Raw genomic sequence first — 23,218 nt, 5'->3', positions numbered from 1 at the left:
GCCCGTGTGGCTCTGGTGAGAGCTTCCTCCTTTGTCACTGTCCTGTGGAGCTGCTCCCACCAGAGGAAAGGAAATTTGGGGATGGTTGTTGGTGGATGCAGTGTGAGCTGAAGCCTCTCAGCAGCCTGGTGTGGGGGACCCTTCCTGTGCCCCCGCTATGCACTGTGTTCCTCGCAGGGCTTGGCAAAGACTGCTGTGTTCGCACCCATGGGAGCTGTCGTGGGCCTCCGCTTTGGAAAATCCTGAAATTAGAGGATGTGACCTGTGGGAAGCTCCTTAGCACCGCGGGGTCTGGAGGCCTGGACTCCCATCAGTCCTGCTACTGTGCTCATGGCCGCGATGATGGCTGTAGGTGATGGGCAAGGATAGAAGGACAAGTACCAGTGAAACAGGTCTCCATGCAAAGACCAGGAGGGGAGAGGTGCTGGGGACAGCGGGGCAGCAGGGGGGCCGGCTCCCTCTCCTCTCCTGCCAGCTGGGGCTTCTGCAGCCCTTCGTGCCCGGCGCTGCTCGGCGGAGGAGGCTTGGGGGGCTGCAGTGGATCCCCCCCCCCCCCCCCCATCCTCTCCGGCACCGGGAGCCGGGGGGCAGCCGGGTGCGGGGGTCCCCCCGCCGCGATGCGCTAGTGCTTTAAAAGGCTGGCAAAGCCGGCGGCGGGCTTCCCAGCGCCTCTTCATGCAAAACTTCCCCGGCCCCGACCCTCCTCCCCCTCCTCCTCTTCCTCCTCCTCCTCCTCCTCCTCCTCCTCCTCCTCCTCCTCCTCCTCCCCGTCGCGGCTGCGGAGCGCGGCGGGTCCCGCCCGGCTGCGGCTCGCTCGGCTCCCCGGGCCGGGGCCGGGGCTTGGGGACACACACACGGACCGTGGGCTGCCCCCGCCGCATGCCGCAGGGCCCCCCCGGGGTGCCCGAGCCCCGCCGGGGCCGGAGCCGGAGCCGGATCGCGGTACCGGGCAGCGGCCGCGGGCGGAGACGGGGTCGGCGGCGTCGCCAACTTCGCGCTGCCCGCGGGTAAGTGCGGGGCGAGCGCGGGGGGGTGGGGGGGTGCGGAGCATCCCCGGGACGCCCGGTCCCCCCAAACCTTCGGGCTGGGGTGCCCTCTCCTCCTCCCTGCCGCCCCGCTGCTCTCCCCCCCCCCATGCAACGCTCCAGCAATTTTTCTGCCTTTCCTTCTTATTTGTTTTTTTTTTTTTTTTTGGGGGGGGGGGCTGCGACAGCGGGGGCTGCAGCAGGGAGCCCCCCCCCCACACACTCCCGAAGCCCCAGCCTGTCTCTCCCAGCCCCCGGTTGCCCCCCACCTCCCCCTTCTCCCACTCGTTGCATTATTCATAGTTGTGGGGCTGCGGCTCCCCGCTGCATCCCACCGGGGGGGGGGGGGGGGGGGGGGGGAAACACCCCCTACCCCAATCCCCCAAACCTACCACCTTTGTCCCCAGAGGTGCCCATCACTCCGGAGTGGGCTGCGGGAAGGGAGCTGGGGGGCTCGTCTGGCTGGAGGGGGGTGGGAAGGGGTTTGGGGCAGGAGGCACCGGGCAAGGGCTGGTGGCTGTGGCCAAGCCGCAGGCGGGTGGTTGCCCTCGCCTCGCCGCAGCGGGCAGGGCCCGCAGAGCCCGCCGCAGGGTAGGGCAGGGGGAGAAAGAGTCGGTGCTTCGCCCAGGTCAGCGGAGAAGAAGCTGCCCCTTTGAGCTTGGAGAGGCTTTGGGGGGGGTAGGACCCTTCTCTGGAGCTGGAACGACCCCACGGAGGCATCCCAGGTTTGGGGCAGGGAGCCCCGTCTCTGTCTGCAGGCACACGCTCCCAGGTTTGTTTTCCTCTCCGGAGCGCTCTCTCCCGCTCCTCGGTGCTTTTTGGGAGAGCGGATCTGCGTGGCTTCAGGAGCCGCTGGGGAAGTTGGCAGCCGTGGGGGGGAAAAAAAACCCCAGAGAACTCTCCCACCGCCTGCCTGGGTGCAGCCCCACCGCCCTCCTCTTCCTCCTCCCGGTGTGATGAGTTTGCCGTGCTCTGCCAGCCAGGTTATTTTTCTGTGGGCTGCTTCAGGTTTTGGGGGGGGATGCCCACTGCCTTCAGCGGCGGCTGCGACGGAGAGGCTGCGGAGTGAGTCATTGGCATCGCTGCCGCCGGGTGACCTGTGGCTCGGGGCTTGACGGGGGGGATGGCACGAAGCGGGGCTGGGGTGACCGGAGGAGCTCACCGACACTGGCCGCTCGCCCGAGGCAGGGCCCGGGGAGGGAGGGAACAGAGCCGATCTGTTGAATGCAGCGAGGAGCTCGGGAAAATGCCAAAAGAAGTGCCAAAAGAAAAAGCTCATTTCCTTCCCTCCCTTTGCTCCCTGTAAGCCGGGCTTTATTCGTACCAGGGCAGCGGGTGGGGGGTACGGGGGGACATGCTGGGCATGACTCTGGCTGGGGGGAGAGTCAGGGCAAGACCCTCCTGCCTGTGACCTGCCGCCTCTGTGCTGAGAGCCACGGTCCGAAGGGATGTGCCGAGATCCTGGCTGCTTTTGGCTAGCCTAGCCGAGCCGGGGGGATGCAGCACTGGGGGCTGCGGCGAGGGTGGGCTATTTTTGTCAGGGTGGTGGGTGCCCTCAGGTAGCAGCAGGGTCCAGCTGCCCCAGGCTGAGGGGGGCACAGGCAAACCCATTTTAGGGAGGGCAGCAGGTGCTGGGCTGGTGCTGCTGGGCTGCATCCCGGGCTGTCAGGGCAGCGGAGCGGGAGCTTCAAGGGGATTTTACAGCGGGACCCGAAGCTCGGGTGCAGCCTTGGCCCGGCCCCGCATCCCAGAGGCCAGCATCGTCCTGCGGAGGAGCCTGCCGGCTCCCCGAAAAAGAGTGTCACGTGCTTCAACTTTGGCATCAGGCAGGAGGAGGATGGATTTGTCAGCTCAGCCACCCCCTTCCAGCTCTTCCCAGAAAGGCAACGGCTTGAAGATGTGGCAGGTCCTAATTATAACAAATGCGAACCCGCTCCCGCCGCCCTCCCCGGCTTCGCGCCCGCTGCGGGCACCGTCTCTTCCTCTCGGGCTCTACGTCTAATGGAAGGGTTTCCTCTGGGGGGTGGTCTGGTTGCCCGCGCCTCTGTGCTGTGGATGGTCCTGCACGAAGCCCGGCTCAGGACGGGGGTCTCTGCCTCTGCCGGGGTTTTCCCAGGCTGGGTACGGGCAGGGGCTCGTGCTGCCAGATTAGGTGTGATGGGGAGCAGAAACGCCGGGCAGTGTCACGGGCGCCGCTGGGGACCAGCAGTCAGGCTGCACTCTTGCTCCGAGCGAGCGCCATCCCAATTTGCAGAAGGTGATCAAAAATTAATTGCGGGATTTCGCTGCACGTGGCAGGAGCAGGGATGAACACCAGCTCCATCCCTCCCTCCAGCCTCTCCCGGCTGGAGCTCTGTGCACGTTGGCTGCTGGCAGAGACCCTGCGCCGCCTCCCGCAAGGTGAGCTGCTGTGATCTCCGCTTGCTCCGCAGCCAGATCCTGCTCGCCTTCCCCTTGCTGCGCTATCTGATCCTTCAAAGTGAAGGATTAGCCCTGGCCCGCTTAGCAGTGGGGAGGGAGGGGGAAGGAAAGAGCTTGCCTGCAGTTAAGGAGATATATATATATAGTGTGATAAATATTCCCTGGGTCTGATCCGTGCCCAGTGGGAGCATTTTACTTTGGACTTCAGCATCTTTCAGGGGATGCTCTGGGGCAGCGAGGAGGGTGGTGATACCTGGCTTTTCTCCCTGTGGGGCTCTGAGCCAGGTGCTGGCCGGATCCGGTTGCAGAGAGGTCGAGCCGGCAGCCTGGCTATGGGCTTGGGTTTATGCAAACCTTGCGATATCAGTTCGTGCATCGGTTGAGGGATTGCTGGGGGGGGTGGGCTGTGTCTTGGGGTGCGTCGGGTGGGTTTTGATGGTAAAATCTGGGGTCTCTGCTCGCTGCTGCCTGCTGAGCTGTGGCTTTGCTTTTTCTCCAAGCAAATGCTGGGGTACTTGACCTGAATACTTAAGGTTTTGCCTGTCAAGAGAGAACTTAACCTGGCATCCCCTCCCTCCGTGTCTAAATTCTGCTGTACTTCACGGAGCTTTTGCAATTAAAAAAACCAGGAGCCAAAGTGAAGTTCCCTGTAATCGCTTGCAAGTGGGGAAGAGCGAGCGTGTGCTAATTGGGATATTGTGCTGCGTGCCGGCTGGCCCCGCTTGCCGAAGGAATAGCAGGTGGGGAAAGAAACGGCCTTGATTTTCAAAAAGATGCCAGTGAGCTCACGGCAGCCAGCGTGGCAGAAGCCGGCACAGCCCTCCCAGTGCTGGGGCTGGGCTGGGGAGGTCTCCTTGGTGGTGGGCTGACAGGCGGTCGGCTTCTTGGCAGCTGGGGAAGGGGTTGTGCAGGTGAGTGCTGGGCACATGCTCTTGGCTGCGTCTCCTGGACCGTGTCACCGGCTCAGCCTTTGCCTGGTTTAACAAGCCCCAATGCAACTGGGTGGATTCAGCACAAAACCAGTGAGTGCCCTGGCTCTGAACTGGGAGCCAACAGGTCCTGCAAGCTGAAGGAGCCCAGTCCTGCTGCAGGCAGAGCTCTGTGGTCCATGGGAGCGGGATCTGCTCAGAGAGGGGTGGGATGCTCAGGCCGCCCTGCGATAAGCCCTGGCTGGGATCCGAATAACTCACCTCTCGGCTTTGCCCGCTGCTGGCGATGATAAAGCCGCGGTGATTAGTGCTTAGCCGGCACTTGGGTTGATGGCACATGAGACGTGAACTCGCCTGCCTGCAGCGGCATGGGCTCCACGGAGCTAATGGCAGTAAAATGACTTGGTTTTGACTGGGAGTCCTGCAGGGAGCGGAGTGAGGGAGAGAAATGGGCTGTTTCTTTCCTTATTTATTTATTTCCCCCCTTGAAGGAGATTTTTTCATTGCTGCAAAATTCCTGCGTCGAGGGGCAGGTCTCCAGCAAAGAGCCCCCCTGTGCTGTGCAGCCGCGATGGGCCAGGTCTTCTCTGCCCCCCAGTGCTGGGGGTCAGGCTGGGCGACCGCACTCTCAGGATCGGTCGGTGCAATTTGGGGCTCCCTCTGGGCTGTCTGTTCCTGGGGCTGCGGCAGCACCAAGCTGGGGAAGGGAAATTTTGCAAACAAAACCCATGCCATGCATGCGGGGGGGCTCCAGCTGCCTCTCCTGGAGATGCACCAGCCCCGGGCAGTGACCGCAAGCGCTTGCCTTGGCTCCAAAGCCCTGGGGTGCAGATCCCCACCACGGGACAGGCTGCCCGGCTCTGGGGCCGTGTGTCCAGTGGCGATGCAGCTGGGGACGCATCCCAGTGCCTGTGAGGACCTTTGGTCTCTGCAGGACGTGGTGAGCCTGAGTTCTGTCTTGCTGCAGCTCTCATGGTGCTGGTGCAGCCCCGGCCGCTACGGTTCTTGCAGGGATGCATGGAAGGAGCTGCGGGAAGGAGCTGCAGAGGTGAAGCCCAGGACGGCCGGTCCCTGCCTCTGGGACACTGTCCATCCTCCGGGCACTGGAGCTGGTTTTGCAGCAGGAGCTCTGCGTGGTGCAAGGGAATTTTTAATCAAAAATTTGATTTCTCCTGCCCAGCTGAACCCTCACCCTGTCCTATCCGGGGGCCTTCGTGGATGGCGATGCCGGTGGCTCGGTGGCATGGCCACCGCTAGAGGGGGGCAGGATGCCACCGTGCAGGACTGGCACCGTGTCCTGGGGTGCTGGGGACCCGCAGGGCAGGGGCACAGCCTGGGAGCCAAGCGCTGCCGGTGGCCTCCTTGGTTCTCCCTGTCCCGGGGTTGCAGCAGCCCCAGCACTCACTTCTGCAGCTCCTGGCACTCATTAGATCGGTCTGGCGCTCGGTTTGATTAGTCCTTGCATTGCTTTCCAGATCGTGGATCTGGCCGTTGCATGGTCAGGATGAGGGCGATGGAAAGGCTCATTCCTCACCGACGATGTGCTTGTGGGAAGTGGGAGGAAGCAGCATTGCTCCTTCCTTTGGTGCTGTGCATTTATCCCACCCCATTTATTACCACCCGTGGGGGTGTGTACCTGCACCTGGCTTGTTGCAAATCTGCAAATATTTCTTTCCTCGGGGCTGTGCTGCCCTCGTGGAGCTGTGCAGATTGGGCAGGAGGGTGGCTCTTTGCCCTTGCTGCCTGTGGCATGTGGGTAAGGCTGTTCCCTGCTCCACAAGCACCTGCTGTAGGCAGGTGTCTCCCTCCAGATGTGCATCTCGTTCCAGATGTGCAGGACCAGCCTTATGGTGGAAGGGCTGCTTTGGGAAGTTGCAGGAGCTGGGCTCCCTGGAGATGAAGAGGCTGGTCCCACACCTTGGAGGAAGGATGGGCTGGGTGCATCTCTGGCATGGGTGGGACCAAGATTTGGGCTGTGTAAGGAGCAGCAGCTTGCGTGTGGCTGTGGGGATGCTTGAGGCAGGTGGAGGGTGACAGGGGGAAGGGGATGCTCATCTCCTGCCCCTTTCTGATGAGCGCTCAGGCTGTTTGCAGCACAGACTCATTGGGTAATTCAGGCTGCATCTCCCCTAACGATTCAGTGAGGGATTCAAACCAGCTCCCCCCTCCCCTCCCCTCCCCATTATTTGCGCTTTCTTCTTGCCTGCCGTGATATTTTTACCTTCAGTTCGTTCAGATTATATGATCAAAGGAGGCACAAAGGGGAGAGAACAGAGAGGAAAAAGCTTAAAAGAAGAAAGGGAGAGGCTGTGGGCTCTGGGGGCACTGCCAGCTCGGAGAATTTTCCTGGGAGCGGGTCCACGTGGTGACCCATGGCACCTTCTCCGATGGGCAGAAGTGTCGCGGCTCCTGGGGTAGGATGTAAGAAATGACCTGATTTCAGCTGGCGGGGGGGGGGGGGGCTGCAGTGTTGGAGCATCTCTGGGTCTCGCCATCATCTGCCTCCTCACCACGGGCACAGCCTGACCCGCTTCTAGGCTGTAGCAGGAGCCGCTTTCTCCTGCTCCGCTGCTGATGCATGGGATGATTCTTGCAAAGGAGACGGGATGACGAGGAGGGTCGATCCCCGTCCTTGATCCCCATCCGAGCAGGGCTGCGCTTAGAGGGGCTCTCTCGGCGGCAGGGCAGCACTCCCAATCTCCTGCCTTTTGAAGCAAAGAGCTCAGCACCAAGTAATTCTGGTTGCTTAAAAGCCCCGGCTGTCAGAAATGCTTTGGAGATGGGCCTTCAAGTGGCTCCGACAGGCAGGGATGTGCATAATTTATGGAGGTGAGTTGAGGCAAGGGCCCTCCTGGCTGGGGCGGCTGTGGAGCTGGGAACCTTCTCCATGGTGTAAAGGGGCTCGGCATGGCAGGCTCTGGCTGGCAGCACCCCTCGGGGCCGGCTGAGGATCTGGCCCGGCAGGTGTGGGCTCCGATGCCGGGCTCTGCGCTGGAGCTGAGATTAATTTAAGCTGTTTCTTCGGTCTCGCTGTTGCAGCCCATCCTGCTCAGGGAATGCATTTGCCTGCTCGGCTCTCCTCTGCTTTTTGGTGCCTTGAATTAATCATGTGCTGCCCTCGCAGCATCCGTCAGCGGCTGCTTGCAGATGGCAAGGACGGGCTGCAAGGGAGAGCTTTCCCCCAGTGGGGAAACCGAGGCAGGGGTCCGTGCTGCTTGGGTAGGGGCAGCTCCAGGGCATGGGGAGCGGGATGAAGGGCCGTCCTGCAGCGATCTTGGAGCCAAGACAGCACCCTGTGCCCACTCGAGGGGCTCTGTGGTGAAAGCAAAAGAGTCAAGGTGAGGGCACAAGGGGTTGCGGGAGGCTGGTGAGAGAGGTGAGACCCCCGCGGAGTCCCCCCAGCTGTGAGCAGGAGGCTCCCGGGAGGGTGTGGGACTGGGATGGGTAAGCCCTCTCTGCCAGCTCCAGCGCTGGCTCCAGAGGAGCCAGCACCTCCGAAGTACGGTGTGGGCATTAGTGTGCTGGGGCAGCGGGGCAAGGCAGCAGTTAGCAAGAGTTGGTGGGTTTTTTCCACCTGGTGAAAGAACCAAGTCTCACCCACCTCATGCTGTTCAATGGTTAATTGGGACCCGCGGGTGCCTCCTCCCCACACTGTGCTGCAGGGCAGGGATGCTCTTCCATTGCTGCTTCTCAGGGGAGAGCTGCCAAAATGGTCCCCATGGGCTGTTCTTGGTGCCCGGGCTGCCGATGCCCCGTGGCCCTTGGGGAGGCATTGGGATGTGGGTCGGGATGCAGCGTGTATCCGTGGGCACAGCCTGCGGGCATCACCCAGGCACTGCTCCCAGTGCCTTCACCACCAGTTTTTCTCCCGTTTTCCCACGGGACCCTTCGCTCCCTCCTTCCTCCCCCATGGGCACCCACCTTGAGGTCCGAGGGCCTTTGCAGCCCGATGCTCTCGGCACACAGCTGACCATCCTTGCCACTTTTAATTTGAGCAGACCCTCAGGTTGCTTGCCTGGGGCAGCCAGAAAGCCGAACTCCCCCCGCGGCTCAGGCGAGCCCTCTGTGCTGTCGATATTTGCTGCTGGAAGCTGTCGATAATGGATGCTTGCAAGGAAGCAGCTGCTGGTTCGGAAATCAGTGGCCTGAAGGAAGAGCGGCAGGAGCAGCAATGCTTAGGGTAGCGATTCAGATCCATAACGCTGGGTTTTGGCAGTGCCTGGCCGTGTCGGCTCTCGCTTAGGACACAGAGGATCTGCCAGCCTGCTCGGTTTGCTGTGCGGCGCTCGAGACGTGGGGACTCGTGGCAGGCGGTTAAAAAGCCCATTGGGAAACAGCCCCCAGCTCTTTCGGCTCCTCCTTGCTTGAGCTCGGTGGTGCAGAGGATGAGGGATGGCTCGTGGCTCTGACCCCCGCTGAGGCCACATGCCTGGCAGACCTGGGAGGAGGCTTGGGAAGATCTTCAGCCTCAAGCCGCTTTGCTGGAGATTGGAGGTTGCGTCTGGCAGGGCCATCGATGGGGACAAGGAAGGGGCAGGTGGGTGCAGCAGGGGATGCTCAGGAGAGGAGGGGATTTGCCACTCGATGGAGGGGCTGTTTAAAGAGCAGATTTCTCCCCAGATCAGCTCAGGGTCTAAATCAAGATCAGCTTTAAGGCGGCTGCTTGGCTCCCGTGCCTGGCTGTGCCCTGGGGCAGGAGGGATGCTCTAGGGCAGGCAGGGACCAGGGCGATGGGTGCCTGTGGGGTTTGCCCCGCTCTGAGCACTGTCTTGGGTCCTGTCCCACCCTGGCAGCTCCCTGAAGAGGGGGCAGGATAGGACGGGGTCCCAGGGCCTCCTCCAGCCCCGAGCTGGCCACCGACCTTGGGGCAGAGTGAGCCAGGGGCCCCTGCACTGGCCCCTCTGCCCAGATGCAGTTGGGGCTGAGGCAAAGCTGCTGGCGTGAATCAAAAATCAAGTGAATCCCAAATCTATTTTTTGCAGTAACCCCCAGTGCTAATTTCTGCCAGGCTCTCTGATGAAAGCTTGGAATAGCTGATGGCTTCTTCAAGCTCCTGCTTAATTTTCTCTCTCTCTCTCCCTCCCTCCTGTTCCCCCCACCCGCAAAAGGGCTCCGGAGGAAGGACCCGAAGCTTTGCTTGGGCTCACGTCTCTGCCTTCGCCTCTTCTCCCCGGCGTAGCCATGCAGACCCCGGTGCCCTCCTGCTGCCCGGCCGCCGGCTGCTCCCCAGGGGCCGGCATCACCGGTGGGAGCCGCTGACGGTGCCATGAGCGGGAGCCCACCGGGAGCCATGCCGCCCACCCGCCCCAGCCTCGCTCCCTGACCGCTGCCGGGTTTCGGGCTGCGAGCTCTGCCCCAGCACGGCTTTGGCGATGAGCGGGGGTTATTTTTGCATGGAGCGTCTCTCCTTCTGCCTCCTCCTGAGTGCCTGGAGCTGGGGGTGGGCGCCCGGGGGTGCCGCCAAGCCCAAAGGCCAGGGCTACCCGCACATGAACTCCATCCGCATCGACGGGGACATCACGCTCGGGGGGCTCTTCCCCGTGCACGGCCGGGGCGTGGAGGGCAAAGCCTGCGGGGAGCTGAAGAAGGAGAAGGGCATCCATCGCCTGGAGGCCATGCTCTTCGCCCTGGACCGCATCAACAACGACCCCGACCTGCTCCCCAACATCACCCTGGGCGCCCGCATCCTGGACACGTGCTCGCGGGACACGCACGCCCTGGAGCAGTCGCTGACCTTCGTGCAAGCCCTCATCGAGAAGGACAGCACCGAGGTGCGCTGCGTCAACGGCGGTCCCCCCATCATCACCAAACCGGAGCGGGTGGTCGGCGTCATCGGCGCCTCGGGCAGCTCCGTCTCCATCATGGTGGCCAACATCCTGCGGCTCTTCAAGGTAGGGCTTGGCGAGGGTAAAAATAACCACTCGGCCAAACCACCGCGGGTGTTTTTGCAGTGTTTCTCCACGCGGGCCTCTTCCTCCGCGGCTGGGGGTAGGCAGGAGCCAGTGTCTTTAAAACCCTTCTCCTGCCTCCCCCAGGTCCCTGGGGATCCCTTCCTCCATCCCCCTCCAGTGACGACAATTTTAGCAGGAGGATTTTTATCTCTTCTCCCCCGACTTTGTGGCGAGGGGGGGATGCTGATGCTCCTGGCGTCAGTGGGGCTGTGGGAGGGAGGTTGCCTTGCAGAGGATGGGTGGGGAGGTGGGCTGAGGATGGGTGTGGGGTGTGATAACTTGGGCTGGAAGGGACCCTGGGGGCTCAGCCCACCGCCCGTGCCCAGCGGGGCTGTCTCTGGGGTCAGACTGGGTTGTTCAGGGTTTGGTTGTGGTGGGTCTTGAAAACCTCTGAGGCTGGAGAGGGTCCAGCCTCCCTGGGAGCAACCTGAGGGTTTCTGGGGTGCAGCCCTCACCCCTCTCCCCAGCTGTTACCTGGGGGGGCTTGGCCGATCTGTGGGAACAGTGTCACCCAGGGGAGTCAGCCTGGGGGGGACCCTGGCCATCCTGTTGAGCACCCTGGGTGTAAGATACCCTTTGCCATCATATAAGATACGACTGTCACCTCCCTGCCTGTGGCTGTCACCTATAGACTAACTCTCGACTGGCCTGCCTGCAAGCAGCTGATAGTTGGGAGCATTTCAATATAGACCACCCTGACACCCGTTATGGGAGATGGCTCGATAAGGGGGTGTAGGCTATACCCCCAAAATATAAGGTCACACCTGAGCCAAATGGCTGGGGAGCCACAGGGTTGCTGCGTTCACCTCCAGGATGGAGGCAGCTATTGCCGACGGGGTGCGAGGACGGCCGTGACTATTCTGTGCTCCAGCCCAGGGGACATCAGCCAGGCTGGGGACACTTGTCCTGTGCCACCAGCCCCGGGTGTGCAGGGGGGGCACAGGGCGCTCGGGGCTGCGGTGGGACGAGGGCTGGCTCTCCCTCCTGCTCTCCATGCCAGTCTCAGGAAAGCCGAGGAGTTTATAATTACTTTCCCCCCCTCGCTGTGCATTTATTTATCAGCAGCAACGTCCCTGGGCTAGAGAAAGTGTTTGAACAAGAGCCCCCTCTGCAGCAAATGGCAGGGGGAAATGTAAATACTCCGCACACCCAGCAGTGGTGGGAACTCTGTGCTGCGCCCAGAGCGGGGTCCCAGCTCTGCCTCCCCTCCCAGCACCCCAAACCCCCTCGGTTCTGCAAGCCTGATGCCGTTTTCCTTTTTCTCTTTTCCCCCACTCTCCTCTTCCTCCACCAGCCCGGCGTGCTGAGAGCGCCGGGTGCCCTCTTGGGAGGGCTGGAAGCTGTTAGCGGAGACGGAAAAAACAGATCGCTGATGGAGTTTGATTTTTCTGGGTCCCTTTTTTTAAAACGTGTTAATGTTCCAGGCGATGAGTGAGAGGGCTATTCAATAATTAAAATAATATAAATTAGAGGGAGCGGGAGAAACTTAAAAGCTATTTGCCGAGACAAAAAAGATTGAATGCTTGCCTCGGAGAGGAGGAGGGAGGCAGGCAGTGGGAAAGGAGGCAGGAGAGTGACAGTTGGAGGAGTCGGGGGTACCTACATCCTTCTAGGTTGTTGGTTTTTTATTTTTTCTCCCCCTTCTCCTCCAATTTTGATCCTTGGGCAAAGCAGCTGTGACCTGTGCAGGAAGGATGTCACCGAGCTCTGGCACCGGTGCTGCTGGTGGCCTGGTGAGGACATGTCTGACGCCCTGGCTGTCCCCAGCAGCTTTAAAACCCGGAGTTGATCTCAGCCCAATGTTACAGTGAGGAGGTGGGTAGAGGATGGAAACCTCGAAATCCCTGGTAGGGGACAATGCAGGACAAGCTCAACCCTTCCTAGACAGCAGCGAATCCCTGTGTGTGGGTGACGGGGTGTGCATGCGGGTGGGTGCAGAGTGGGTGCACTCCCTCCCGGTGGTCCCCAGCACAGGGATGGGGAATTCCTGCGACATGTTGGGTCTCACATTCTCTGCGGTGGTTCCTGCAACAGCGGGGGCTTGGGGGGGCTTAGGAGGGCTCTTCCCTCCCCCCCCCACCCCGCTATGACCTGAGAGCTGCCGCCGGTCTTTGTTATTCAAATAGTGGGTTTATGACAGGGACATGCTTAAAATGAAAATAAGGCAACTTCCATTTCACGCCGCTGCTGACCTTTAAGCGCGGGTGACTTCGCTCTGAGGTTCAGCAAAGCGTTTGCCTTCCCAGGCGCCGCTGTGCAGGCGGTTGCCTTTGCCCATTCCCTTGGGAATGACACTTTGCCGGAGCTGCGGCTCCTGCCGTGGCATCGTGCCACGAGGCGAGTATTGCTCACGTTCCCCCGAGCGCCCGTGCCAGGAGCCCTCGGCGTTCCCCCAGCAAGGGGATGCGGGTGCTGGGAGCTGAAACAGGGGGTCCCACTCCCGATGCTGGGGGGAGCACTGGGGATGCCTGCCCTGGATGGGGCTCGGTGCCCTCTCCCCATGGGCAGCTGGTGGTGGGGGAAGCGCAGGGGCATGTCAAGTGCTTTTCAAGTACTTTGATTTTTAGATCGCTGAAGTGGTTCTCCAGGAGGGTTGTAGCACATCCAGTGAGCAGCACAGGCACAAAATCGATTAGAAAGTCCAACAAAGCGAGGAGCAAACAGCTTCCCCCCCCTGCCCGCCCCAGCGCCTGGGTATGCGCTCGCGCCCGTGTGCCCATCAAATTCCAGGCAGGAGCCGTCCCCTCCCTTTGCCGACCGCATTTCAATGACGGCTCCCTTCGCCCTGTTCCAGCAGCCGTAGGTGGGTTGCAGCAGGTCTGCATCCCACCGTGCAAGTGCTGCGGAGCCTTTGCTGGGAGAGGGACACAGCAGCCACCCCCCCCCACCCCCCCAGTTTATCCCCAGGAGCTTGGAGCAGCCCCTTTTCTACCTCCAACCATTTGCATGGCGGAGGTGGCCGGTCCTGCCCTGGGATGATGCTGTCCCCCTCCGTGGTCCCTCGCCCCATTCCACGCTCCCCTCCCACACAGCCCACTAGCCCTCCCCCCCCCCCCAGCGGCGAGCCTTGCCCCTCCCTGCCAGGGGTTTTGTTGCTCCTACGCTACATAAATCACATAAATAACTAACGTGTCCTTCGTTAGATGCCACTGTCTAATTAAAGCTGTACATCAGTGGAACAACTTGCAGATGCGGCATCCTCTGTCCAAGCTGGTTTCATCTCCTCGTAGCTCTGCCTGCAGAAAAACCTTCCCCCAAATCTCCGGTCTCAGCTCCTTGCGATAGCATCTCTCTGGCGTCACTGCGAGAGCTTTCTGGCATGCTCCAGCTCCTTCCCACCCCTTTCTGCTAGCTTTCCAGCCCCAGCTCTACCCACTTACTCCTGAACCACCACAGTGATGATGGTGTAAAAGGAACCAGCTCCATCCCCTGCAAACGTGATCCCTGAAAAGCTGCCTTAGGGTCTGGGGTGCATTTTTCAACCCCATCCAGAAAGACCTGGGACATGATGAAGCTCAAGTGCTCAGCTGGGGTGAGGAGCATCCCTGGCCAGAGGATGGACTCTACACATGCTGGACACTTTGAGGTGCTTGTTTTCTTCATGGCAGCGAGTGCAGCAGCTCTTTTTAGCACAGGGGTGTTGTACAGCATGAATAATTCACCTAACGGAGGACGATGCCTGTTGAGTGTGCGGCAGGAGCCGGGGGTTCTCGGCACCTGCAGGCACGTGAGGTTTTGCTGCCTGGGGCTGGGTTGCTGCAGCTGGTGGGGGGGCTTGCAGAGCTGGATCAGGCCCCCCCCCCAGGCTTGTGTCTGCTTCCCGCTACAGGGGATGCCCTGAGGCTTTGAGGATGGTGGGATGGGAGGGATGCTGCATTCGGCACCACGCTTCCCCACTTAGTGGGTAAATAACCTTCATGATGGCGAGAAGGTGGAAATCGGCTGGGGACGCTCTGATTAATCACCCACTTCTGCCACTTCATTTCCTTGTTCTTCACTGGGTTTATTAAAACAAATTGCAGCTGCCTGGCTCCCCCGGGCTGCCCTGGCCGCGGCAGCTCCACCCTCGGTCCCTGGGCACGGCACGGCACGGCGAGGAGGAGCGGGAGGCCGAAGGCAGGGCGTATGGCAGGTCTGGTGAGGAGCATGCTGAAGGGCAGCATCTGCAGCTCTCTGCACCCCGTGCTTTGCTCTCAGCTGGGATGGGAGCTGGTTTTTTTGGGAGAAGGGATGCAACCACTCCCTGGCAGCACCGGGATTTTCTGCTGGAGCTGCCTCCCTGCGGCGGAGGATCAATAACGGGACATCACACACAGATCAATGTGATCAGGTGAAGCCAATTTACTGCAACTTTCAGCACAGTTATATACCGTATGCGCTTATGCACGCGCCTTATACAATGCTCTGATTGGTACAATACCTCGTTTCACACGGCGCTGTTTTATCCTTTATTGGCTGCCCCTCAGTGACCGCTCCTAAAAAGGATGGGTCACTAATGTTGCTTTCATTTGGCTCAATAAGTCACGGCCTGTGAGGCCAAACAATTCCTTTGGGGTAGCCATGACATACGGATGTGTCATAACGTGTGCACCGTCGGGGAACACAAATGTAATTGGTAGCTGACTTACTAAGGTGGCTTGTGTGCCCCCTATCCCTGCAATACCAAAATTTGGATTGATCAATGGCCATGGTGGAGGCCAAATATATCATGAAATAATCGTAACATCAGCTCCTGTATCGATTGTCATCGGTTTCTTGATGACAACTCCGTCAGGCCCTTCCAGTCGCATTACCTTTTCCGGTTTACCTTTTGTTATGTCCATGGCAAAATATACTTGTGGTTCCACTGTGGAGCCAAATCCACCATCTCCATGTTGTACTTCACGTGGGTTTGGAACACACAACCTGAATGGAACTAATTGTGCTATTCTGGTACCTTTAGGAATAGAAACAGGAGGGATTAAAACATGAATCATAATTTTCACAGTCCCACAATAATCTGCATCAATAAGTCCTGGGACTACCAGAATTCCTTTTAGAGCTGTTGAAGATCGCCCTATTAAAAATGCACTAAGCCCAAACCCTAATTGTCCTTTTGTGTTGCTGTCCACCAAGTGGACTCCTCATCCACCAAGGTAATGTCTCCTGCGGTTTCCACATCCCCTCCGGAGGTTCCTGCGGTGGCGGATCTGGCCGTTGCGAGGCTGCCTGAGGGCTGGCAGCCCAAGCCCCTTGCATTTGTGTCGTCGCGCTCGGGGCCTTCGCGCTCGGTGTAAAGTTTCCCTTCTTCCTGCATTCTTGGGTGGTATGGTTATCTTTCTTACAATTGTTGCACCACTTTTTTTTAGTAGAAACTCTACATTGGCTCCTAACGTGTCCAAGTTTGCCACAATTAAAACACTTGACCGAGGGTTTCTTACTGGCTTTATCAATAAACGGCTTTATAGCTCCTTGTACAGCTGCGGCAACATGAGCTGCTTTCTGCGATTCCACTGATCGATTCATGTATTCTATCATGTCAGCGACCTCTGCAGCTTTTGGCAAATTACCCAATGCTTGGCGTGTCTTCTCATTAGCATTATCAAAAGCGATCATTTTGAATAGTTTCTCTTTCACGGCGTCGTCCATGTCAGGGTGATCAAAAATTGCCTTATCCAGTCTATCAATAAATTGCGTGAAAGGTTGATTAGGCCCTTGTTTCACCTGAGTAAAGGCATGGGTTCGCAGCTTGTCTGGTAAGGTAATAAGAGCTTGATACGCCAAATTCTGTGATAGATGATGAACCTCGGTGATACATTGTATCTGGGCGTTCCTTGCCAGGAAGGGTCCAGTACCCATCAACATCTGCGTGGTTACTCCCCATAAGGGATCTGTTTGCTGTCATGGAGTTGCTTGTTCCCGATCACAGAGCACCTCCCAATGTTGCGAAAACACTGACATTTGTGAAGGTTCCAAAACCCACCATACTATTTGCATAATATCTCGAGGGATCAGTGTATCAGCAGAAAAGATGAATTGCAGCAATTGTTGAGCTAACGTAGATTTGATTCCGTATTGACTCACAGTGGTCTTTAACTTCTCAAGGACTTCCCAGTCAAACGCCTCCCATCTTTTCAGTCCATTATTTTGTATAACAACTGGGGATGCTTGAATCATAGTCCCTTCCACAAGGGCATTTTTTATTACTCCCCTCCAATGCCTCTCTCTCTCGTCTGCAGCGGCTATTACAGGCGGCTCCGTGTCTATCGCGGGCGCGGATGCTTCCACCGTCTTCGGCTTTGAGAGGTGGGATGGATTAAAGGGTGGTGGTGGTAAGGACAGTGAGACCAGCATACGGCCAAAATCTTCGTTCTCTTGCCTTCTCGGCTCACCCTTTCTGGAGGGCCCTTCTGTCTGGGAGGATGAATATCTCCCCCTCACTCCTGGTTCTTTTGACCGTACTGTCAGTTCTTGTAACTGGTTCACCACCTCTCTTAGGAGCTCTTCCACCGTACTACCTGATGATGATGATGGTTCCTTCTCCTCTACAATCTGCCTATCCGCATTAATCACCTCCGAGTCTGTCAGCTCCCGAGTCTTTTGGGCGACAAGCGGCCCCCCCAGTTCCCCCGCTTTTCGTGGAGTAACAGGCAGGGGGATATTTTCGGCACCAGCGACCTGGCTGGGTACAGGCAAAGGCTGTGTTTGTGCAGGCATCTCAGCAGTGGCAGAAAAGGGTGTTCGGGGGGGTATAGATAGCTGTGTAGAGAATGTCCCCCTAACTGCAGCGGCGTAGGCTGACGTGGCAGACACGGAGGCAGCGGGGGGGTCACCGCCGCGCAGACAGGGGCGGCTGCCTGCCGTTCCGCCCTCTTTGCCTGCAGCACATCTCGAACTACCTTCCAGTGCGCTGCGTATTTGTTTGCCTCCTTTGCCTTATCTCCCCCATCGCTAATAGCGTCCCACAGCGCCTTGCCTATATATGCCCAAGTTGCTACTTCAGATGTGACATTTATACTCGGAATAAGTTCTCTCTCCCAAGCCCATAAAAGCAACCCGTTTATCACGGAGTTATCGCGTTTCAGCCCTCTCTTAGAGAGAAGATGTTGAAGGAGTTTCAGGACCTCTTCTTGCTCTTTGTCCAACCCCATCTCCTCTCCGGCCGCTCACCTGATCAGGGCGAGTTTCCGTCCTTCTATTCACTTGTGTGGGCTTCCTCGTCTTCCCAGCTCAGCTGAGTCTCATGTTGTCCTGCCGGGGCAGCAGGGATCGTTCGGCCGGCTTCTCCGCTCCCTCGCCGGTTCAGTTGCGCTAGAAATTCTCGTAGAGACGGTAAAGAGCCGATCTGAGGGTGCTGTTCGGGTGCCAGTTGCGGAGGATCATAATCATGGACTCAACGACAGATCAATATGATCACAGCTGAAGACCCTTTACTAGAGCATCAGACATCATTTTATACATTGGTTACATCTGTACATGCGCTTAGCTATTTTACTATTGGTTACACACATTGTTCACGCACTGTCCACGCACCTAGTTACACTTAATGATTGGTTATATCAACACTGTACACGCGCATAAACATAAGATATAATTGGTTATACTAACTAAAACATGCGAAACTTGACTCAGTCTAATTGGTCAAGATAAACTGCCGCATTGAGATTGTTTGTGCCAAGTTCCCTTTATCGTGGAATGCGCACCTGTGTTTTTCTAATTGGGATCTTTCTATTTTTTTGTCTTGTTTATTCTGTTCAAGGCCTTCTAAAGGCATCTGGAATGCTCTTGTGACCGTGAGCTACTTTCAGGCTCAGTCACTAAGTTCCATATAATTGACTCCTACACCTCCCCAGCGCGGGAAACTGGGTCCGTGGGCAATTAAGAAAAAGTTTTCTTTCTCATTGCTGGTTTTACATCTGCCACCAGCACCTCCGGATGAGCCGTCTCCTTTTGGCAAAAGCCCGTGCCAGGGCTGGCCGAGATCCTCCTGCAGCTGCTGCGCTTCCCGGTGTTTTAATTCTTGACAAGAGCCTGATTTATTGAAGGGGATCGAGCAGCCCGTGCCCAGCCGGCGTCAGCCCCAGCGTCGGAGCTGCCTGATTTACACGCTCGGTTTAACAGGTCGCGGCAGAGGAGCGGGCAGGTCGGGGAGTCCATTGCTCCCTGCCCCAAGCTGTGTCCCCTCGAGCACGGCTGTCGTGTGTCTCCCCAGCGCGGCTGCCTTTTGGTGGCACTGGAGATCGGAAATGGAGGAATTTGTTATTGGCTCCGCATCGTGTCAGTGCATCGCGATCCCCAAGTGATTTGCCTGCCCTGTGCAGTAGGAGCGGTTGTCCCCCCGCCATTTTCAGCTGGGGAAACTGAGGCACAGAGACTGGTAAACAGCCCAGGGTCTGCGGCGTGTGGGATCTTTATTGCTCTCCGAGGAGATGCTGAGGGCTGGATCCTGTCTTGGTACTGGGCCTGATCCCGTGGGACCGGGGCTGCAGCTCGCTCTGTTCCGATGACAAGGTCTGACCAGCCCTGCTCAGCCTCCCCACTCCTCCAGCCCCTGCGGTGCTTTACACTCTCCCTAATTAAAAGCTGCCATCCAAATGGCTCGATGATGGAAATTCTAATTAAATCAATTCCATCTTGTCAGTGAACCAGAGGTTTGCATAAGATATGCATGAAATTAATAATTATGGTTAGGGAATTAGCTGCTCCCGACCCCATTTGGTATGGGGGGGCTGGTGCTGGGAGCAGTGGGGCTGGTGCAGGAGCCCCTTTTTATGGGGATGCTCCCGACCAGTGTGCATGGCTCTGGCTGTACAATGGTCCTTATTTCTTTTTGGCTTCTTCCCTCCTGGCTGCTCAGGCTGATGTTCAGATTGACGGTTTAACCCTTGGCTGGGGCCATGCTAAATTCACCACCTTTGCCTAATTCTTCCCAATCTGGAGGGATTCTGTTCACTGCTGGTAGAGAAAATGCTGCACCGGCTCGTAAGCTGGCGTTAATGAAATGGGTGCAAAATCCAGGTGCTTTTGCAGTGCATTTGAGGTCAATCACACCAGTCCATTGACCCAGGGGTCCAGGGGGAGCAGGATGACACCCCCAACCCTGGCTCCCACCTGCTTTCTTACCCTGAGGGACAATTCTCCAGGTTGGGGGTGCTTCTGGATGATGCTGACTCTGGTTTTCGGTTCAAAAAAAGGGAGGAAGGAGGTTTTAACCCTTGCCCTGGGGTTACTCCCCACTCTTGATGGTACAAAGGAGGTCCCACTAATTTCCCCACCACCACCGCAGTATTTATCCCAGGCTGGAGATGAGCTAGGCAAGGTACCATTAGTGCCCAAATAATATGCAGCTGGGATAGATAGGTTTCCAGATCGCCCTCCCCACCACATCCTTCTTCTTTCTAAGAACCTTGAATTCCCTGCCTGCATTTTGCTTTTATGGACCTAAAAGGACTTTTGTCTTTTATCTGAGAAAATAGCTGGTGCCAAGAGTTGGGCTATTGTAGACCAGGAGATCAAAAAGGCAGAGGGGGAAAAAGGCAGAAGAAGTCTATGAAACAGTCATTTGGGAACTGATATTTTATTTTCACTTCCATTCAAGGCAGAGAGCAAGAGAGAAAAGCTCTTTCCATTTGTTTGTTAAAATACAGCTTCCAGTTCAGAGCCTGTAGATCAACAGGTATTTTCTAGGCTTCATTTTCCAGCAGGGGTTCAAGCAGGATGGGCAGCCCGGGGGTTAAACCCAGATGTGCCCCGGCCGTCTGAGCTTGGATGGATGGGATGCACAGTGGCACGGGGAATAGCTGGGAAGCCTCCATCAGCAGCACCCTGCTGAGGAGGCAGGGATCTGTTTAAACTAAACCACTTTGCAGAGAAAAAATCGTTGGGAAACGATCCTCTGGAAAGGCAGGGTTGCATCCCTGTCCCCAAATTTCCTTTGATGTGGGCACCGCCGCTTTCCATGCCCACTCGCCCGCGTCGCATGGGCACGCTGCATGCATCGCCTCCACCCCAAGCTCCCGTGTCCATCCTTTGGCCAGCGCTGCTGCAGGCAAAGCAGGGAGGAGGCAAGGAGAGCAGGCGCGGAGCAGTCCCCCCGCTCCCCGTTCCCTCCCCAGAATGAATGATTGCCAGACGAGCGCCTCGCCTGCTGAGCAGAATTTTAATTGAGTCTCATGCACCGGCTCCCGGTCACGGATACCCAACGAGCAGATCACAGCCCCTCGGAAAGGAGCACAAAGATTGTCACAGAGTAATCCTATTTGTGCCTTGATAAAGATTCCTTCCTCTCCCACTCCTTCTCCATCTCTCCCTTTTTTCCTCTTATATTTTACAGGTAGGTAGAAGGGTGGCTGCTCCTTTCCAAGGGCCTTTTAGCATTCAGGTGGAGTCGTGGGTTTATAACACCGGTATTGCATTTAATGGGAGGGGGGGGTTGGGGGTGGGCGGAGTGGAAGAGGGGAAAATAACAGAGAAACAAAGGAGAAACTGTGAGATGCAGCCTGGGAGCAGGAGCAGAGGAGGATGGAATGGGTCGGGGGGGCTTGGAGGGTTGGGAGACCCAGGAGGGTCTGTGGGGTGGCTCCAGTGCAAGTTTCCCCATCCTTGGGATGCTGCTACCCAGCCAGGCTCCTAGTAAGGTGGCTTGATTTTATAAAACAAACCAGGATTCCCACAGACCCCAAACCTCTCCCTGTCCCCTCCAAGCCCACCCAGGTGTCTCTGCTGCTGGGAATTGGCTAATTGCTTAATGGGGAGTCGTGATGGGTGAGGGCAAAGGCAGCCTGAGCCGATTTGAACATCTGGCACGACCCAGGTGCCTGCTGAGCCTGGAGGATTACTGGGATCCATCGCAGTCCCCTGTGGCTCTGGCAGCGTTTGTGCTCCTGCAAGTGGCGATTACTGAATTATTCCTAAACTGGATTTAGAGGGAGCAGGAAAGGGGGAAAGTCCTTTAAGAGCTGGGGATTGCTGCTTTGCTCCCAGTTGCCCCCAAGGCACGGGGTGGTTTGGGATCGATGATGCCCTGGGTTGTTCCTCCTCCATTTGCTCTGTCCTGGAAGTGAAGCAGCGTCTGTGGGAAGGCAAGAGGGCAGCGGGTGGCCGAACCCTTCCCCGGGCTGTGCTGGCTCTGGGTAGGGCTGTCACTATCTGCAGTGCTGCTGTTCTGTACCTCCAGCCCCTGCGATTAGATCACTGCTGAATTTAAAACCTTGCCCAGGTTTTGGTCAGGGCTCTGCCAGTCCTTGCAATGTGCTGGGGTGTGGGGTGAAGGGATGATGGAAGGGGCTGTCTGGGTATTTGGTATGTCTTTGATAGGGAGCTTCAGGCTGGTGGGGAGAACGTGGGCTTGATAATTTAATAAGCCTTTTCCATCTTTAAGATAAATTAACATCTGTGGTGTGTTTTGGAGATGTAAAGTGCTGTGTAAGTGTTAAGCATTGCGTGATCCTCCGGTGCTAAATCATTCTAATGTACTGCGCGAGGTGCGGCAGCTCTGGTTAATTTAAAGGGCTTATTTATGGCTTGGGTGGACAGAACCTGGCAAGGTGGGGTCGGATCTGTCCTTCCTAGGGCAGGAAGCCAAAGGGAGACCTTAGCAGGGCTGTCTGGGGCAGGAGCAAGGTTTTCTGTTTGGTCTCTCCCATGCTGGGCACATCTGATGCTCGGGAAACCCTTCTGGGGTCCTGTTGGGTGTCCCTGAGCTTCAGGTGGTCCCTGAGCCCCGACATCTCCAGGGGCTGTGCCAGCCTGCATGGCCAAGGCTTGGCACTTGCTTTCCCTGGATGGTGCTGGTCCCCTTTCCCCAGGCAGCACCCGGAGGCACCCACAGCTCTCAATCTGGCTGGCACCCGGGGGCAGGGAGAAGAGATCAAAGTAGGTAGGCAGGCGTGTTACATGCAGAAATGAAAGCTTGGGATGCTCTGAACCTTTCCCTGCAAAGCCCAGGGCTGCCCAGCTCCTTGGTGGACCTCAAAGGGACTTACTGGTGGCTGCTTTGCCGTAGGGCTGGTTTCTGTTCTTCCTCAAGGAAGGAAGAAGGAAGGAAGGAACTCTGGAGTCTTTCTGACCTGCTGGGCTCTGCCCAGCCAGGCACTTCTGTGGGCAGAAATGTAAAGCAGCAGCTCTGCGCTTTCTGATGGTTTTATTTTTCCCCTTCCCAGACATCGGTGTGTGTGGGTATAGACCGGTCTGGAGGGTGCAGAGGAGATGTGTGTCCCGGTGTGGGCTGGGGTGGTTTTGTGTCTCCTGCACCCAGTTATGGGTGGAAATCACCAGATCAAAGCCTTTGGGTTGCCACAGGACCCAGTAGAGCTGATCATCCTCTACTTTGTGGTCTCCCCTCCGTGAGTTGCTGGTCCTGGGTGCCGTGGAGCATCCCATGTCTGCCTGGTGGCATGTGCTCCCACCTGACCCATAGTCTTCCTTGATTTCCACCTCCCTCCAGAGTAGGGCTTTGGGAGCATCGGCAAGGTGAGGGCATCGCGGTGAGGCAGAGATCACCTCTTTCTCCTGACGCTTTGTCTTTCTCCATCCCAGATCCCCCAGATCAGCTATGCCTCCACCGCGCCGGACCTGAGCGACAACAGCCGCTATGACTTCTTCTCCCGCGTCGTCCCGTCTGACACCTACCAGGCCCAAGCCATGGTGGACATCGTCAAAGCCCTTAAGTGGAACTACGTCTCCACCTTGGCTTCCGAGGGCAGCTATGGTGAAAGCGGCGTGGAGGCCTTCATCCAGAAGTCTAGGGAGGATGGTGAGTGGGTTTCTCCCGGGATGGGAGTTCGGCGTGTGCTTTGGAGCAGCTGGGGCTGGAGGAGAAAAGGCAATGGATGAGAATGGAGGGATGCATCTGGTTGGGCTTCTTGGCCTGAGCTGGGCTGCGGTTGCGGTGCATGAGTGGGGGTGGATGGCA

At 57.8% G+C, this 23,218-nt stretch overlaps 1 protein-coding gene across 3 annotated transcripts in view; it reads left to right on the top strand.

The window, feature by feature from the left end:
* The first annotated feature begins 790 nt into the window (after positions 1-790).
* GRM4 (glutamate metabotropic receptor 4) overlaps positions 791-23,218 on the top strand; it is a 55,794-nt gene continuing 33,366 nt past the window's right edge. Inside the window, exons 1-4 of one of the 3 annotated variants that reach the window (XM_049832754.1) lie at positions 2,611-2,931; positions 3,361-3,425; positions 9,484-10,266; positions 22,843-23,059. In XM_049832754.1, coding sequence (XP_049688711.1) covers positions 9,748-10,266; positions 22,843-23,059 — 736 coding nt within the window. In that variant the 5' untranslated portion in view covers positions 2,611-2,931; positions 3,361-3,425; positions 9,484-9,747. Of the gene's footprint in view, positions 1,008-2,610; positions 2,932-3,054; positions 3,426-9,483; positions 10,267-22,842; positions 23,060-23,218 lie in introns of those variants that run through there. The other 2 variants (XM_049832753.1, XM_049832755.1) reach the window with 2 other exon arrangements.

Source organism: Accipiter gentilis, chromosome 29 (genome assembly GCF_929443795.1).
Source record: "Accipiter gentilis chromosome 29, bAccGen1.1, whole genome shotgun sequence".
Classification (NCBI taxonomy): Eukaryota; Metazoa; Chordata; class Aves; order Accipitriformes; family Accipitridae; genus Astur; species Astur gentilis.
This window is presented reverse-complemented; position numbering and strand designations above follow the sequence as displayed.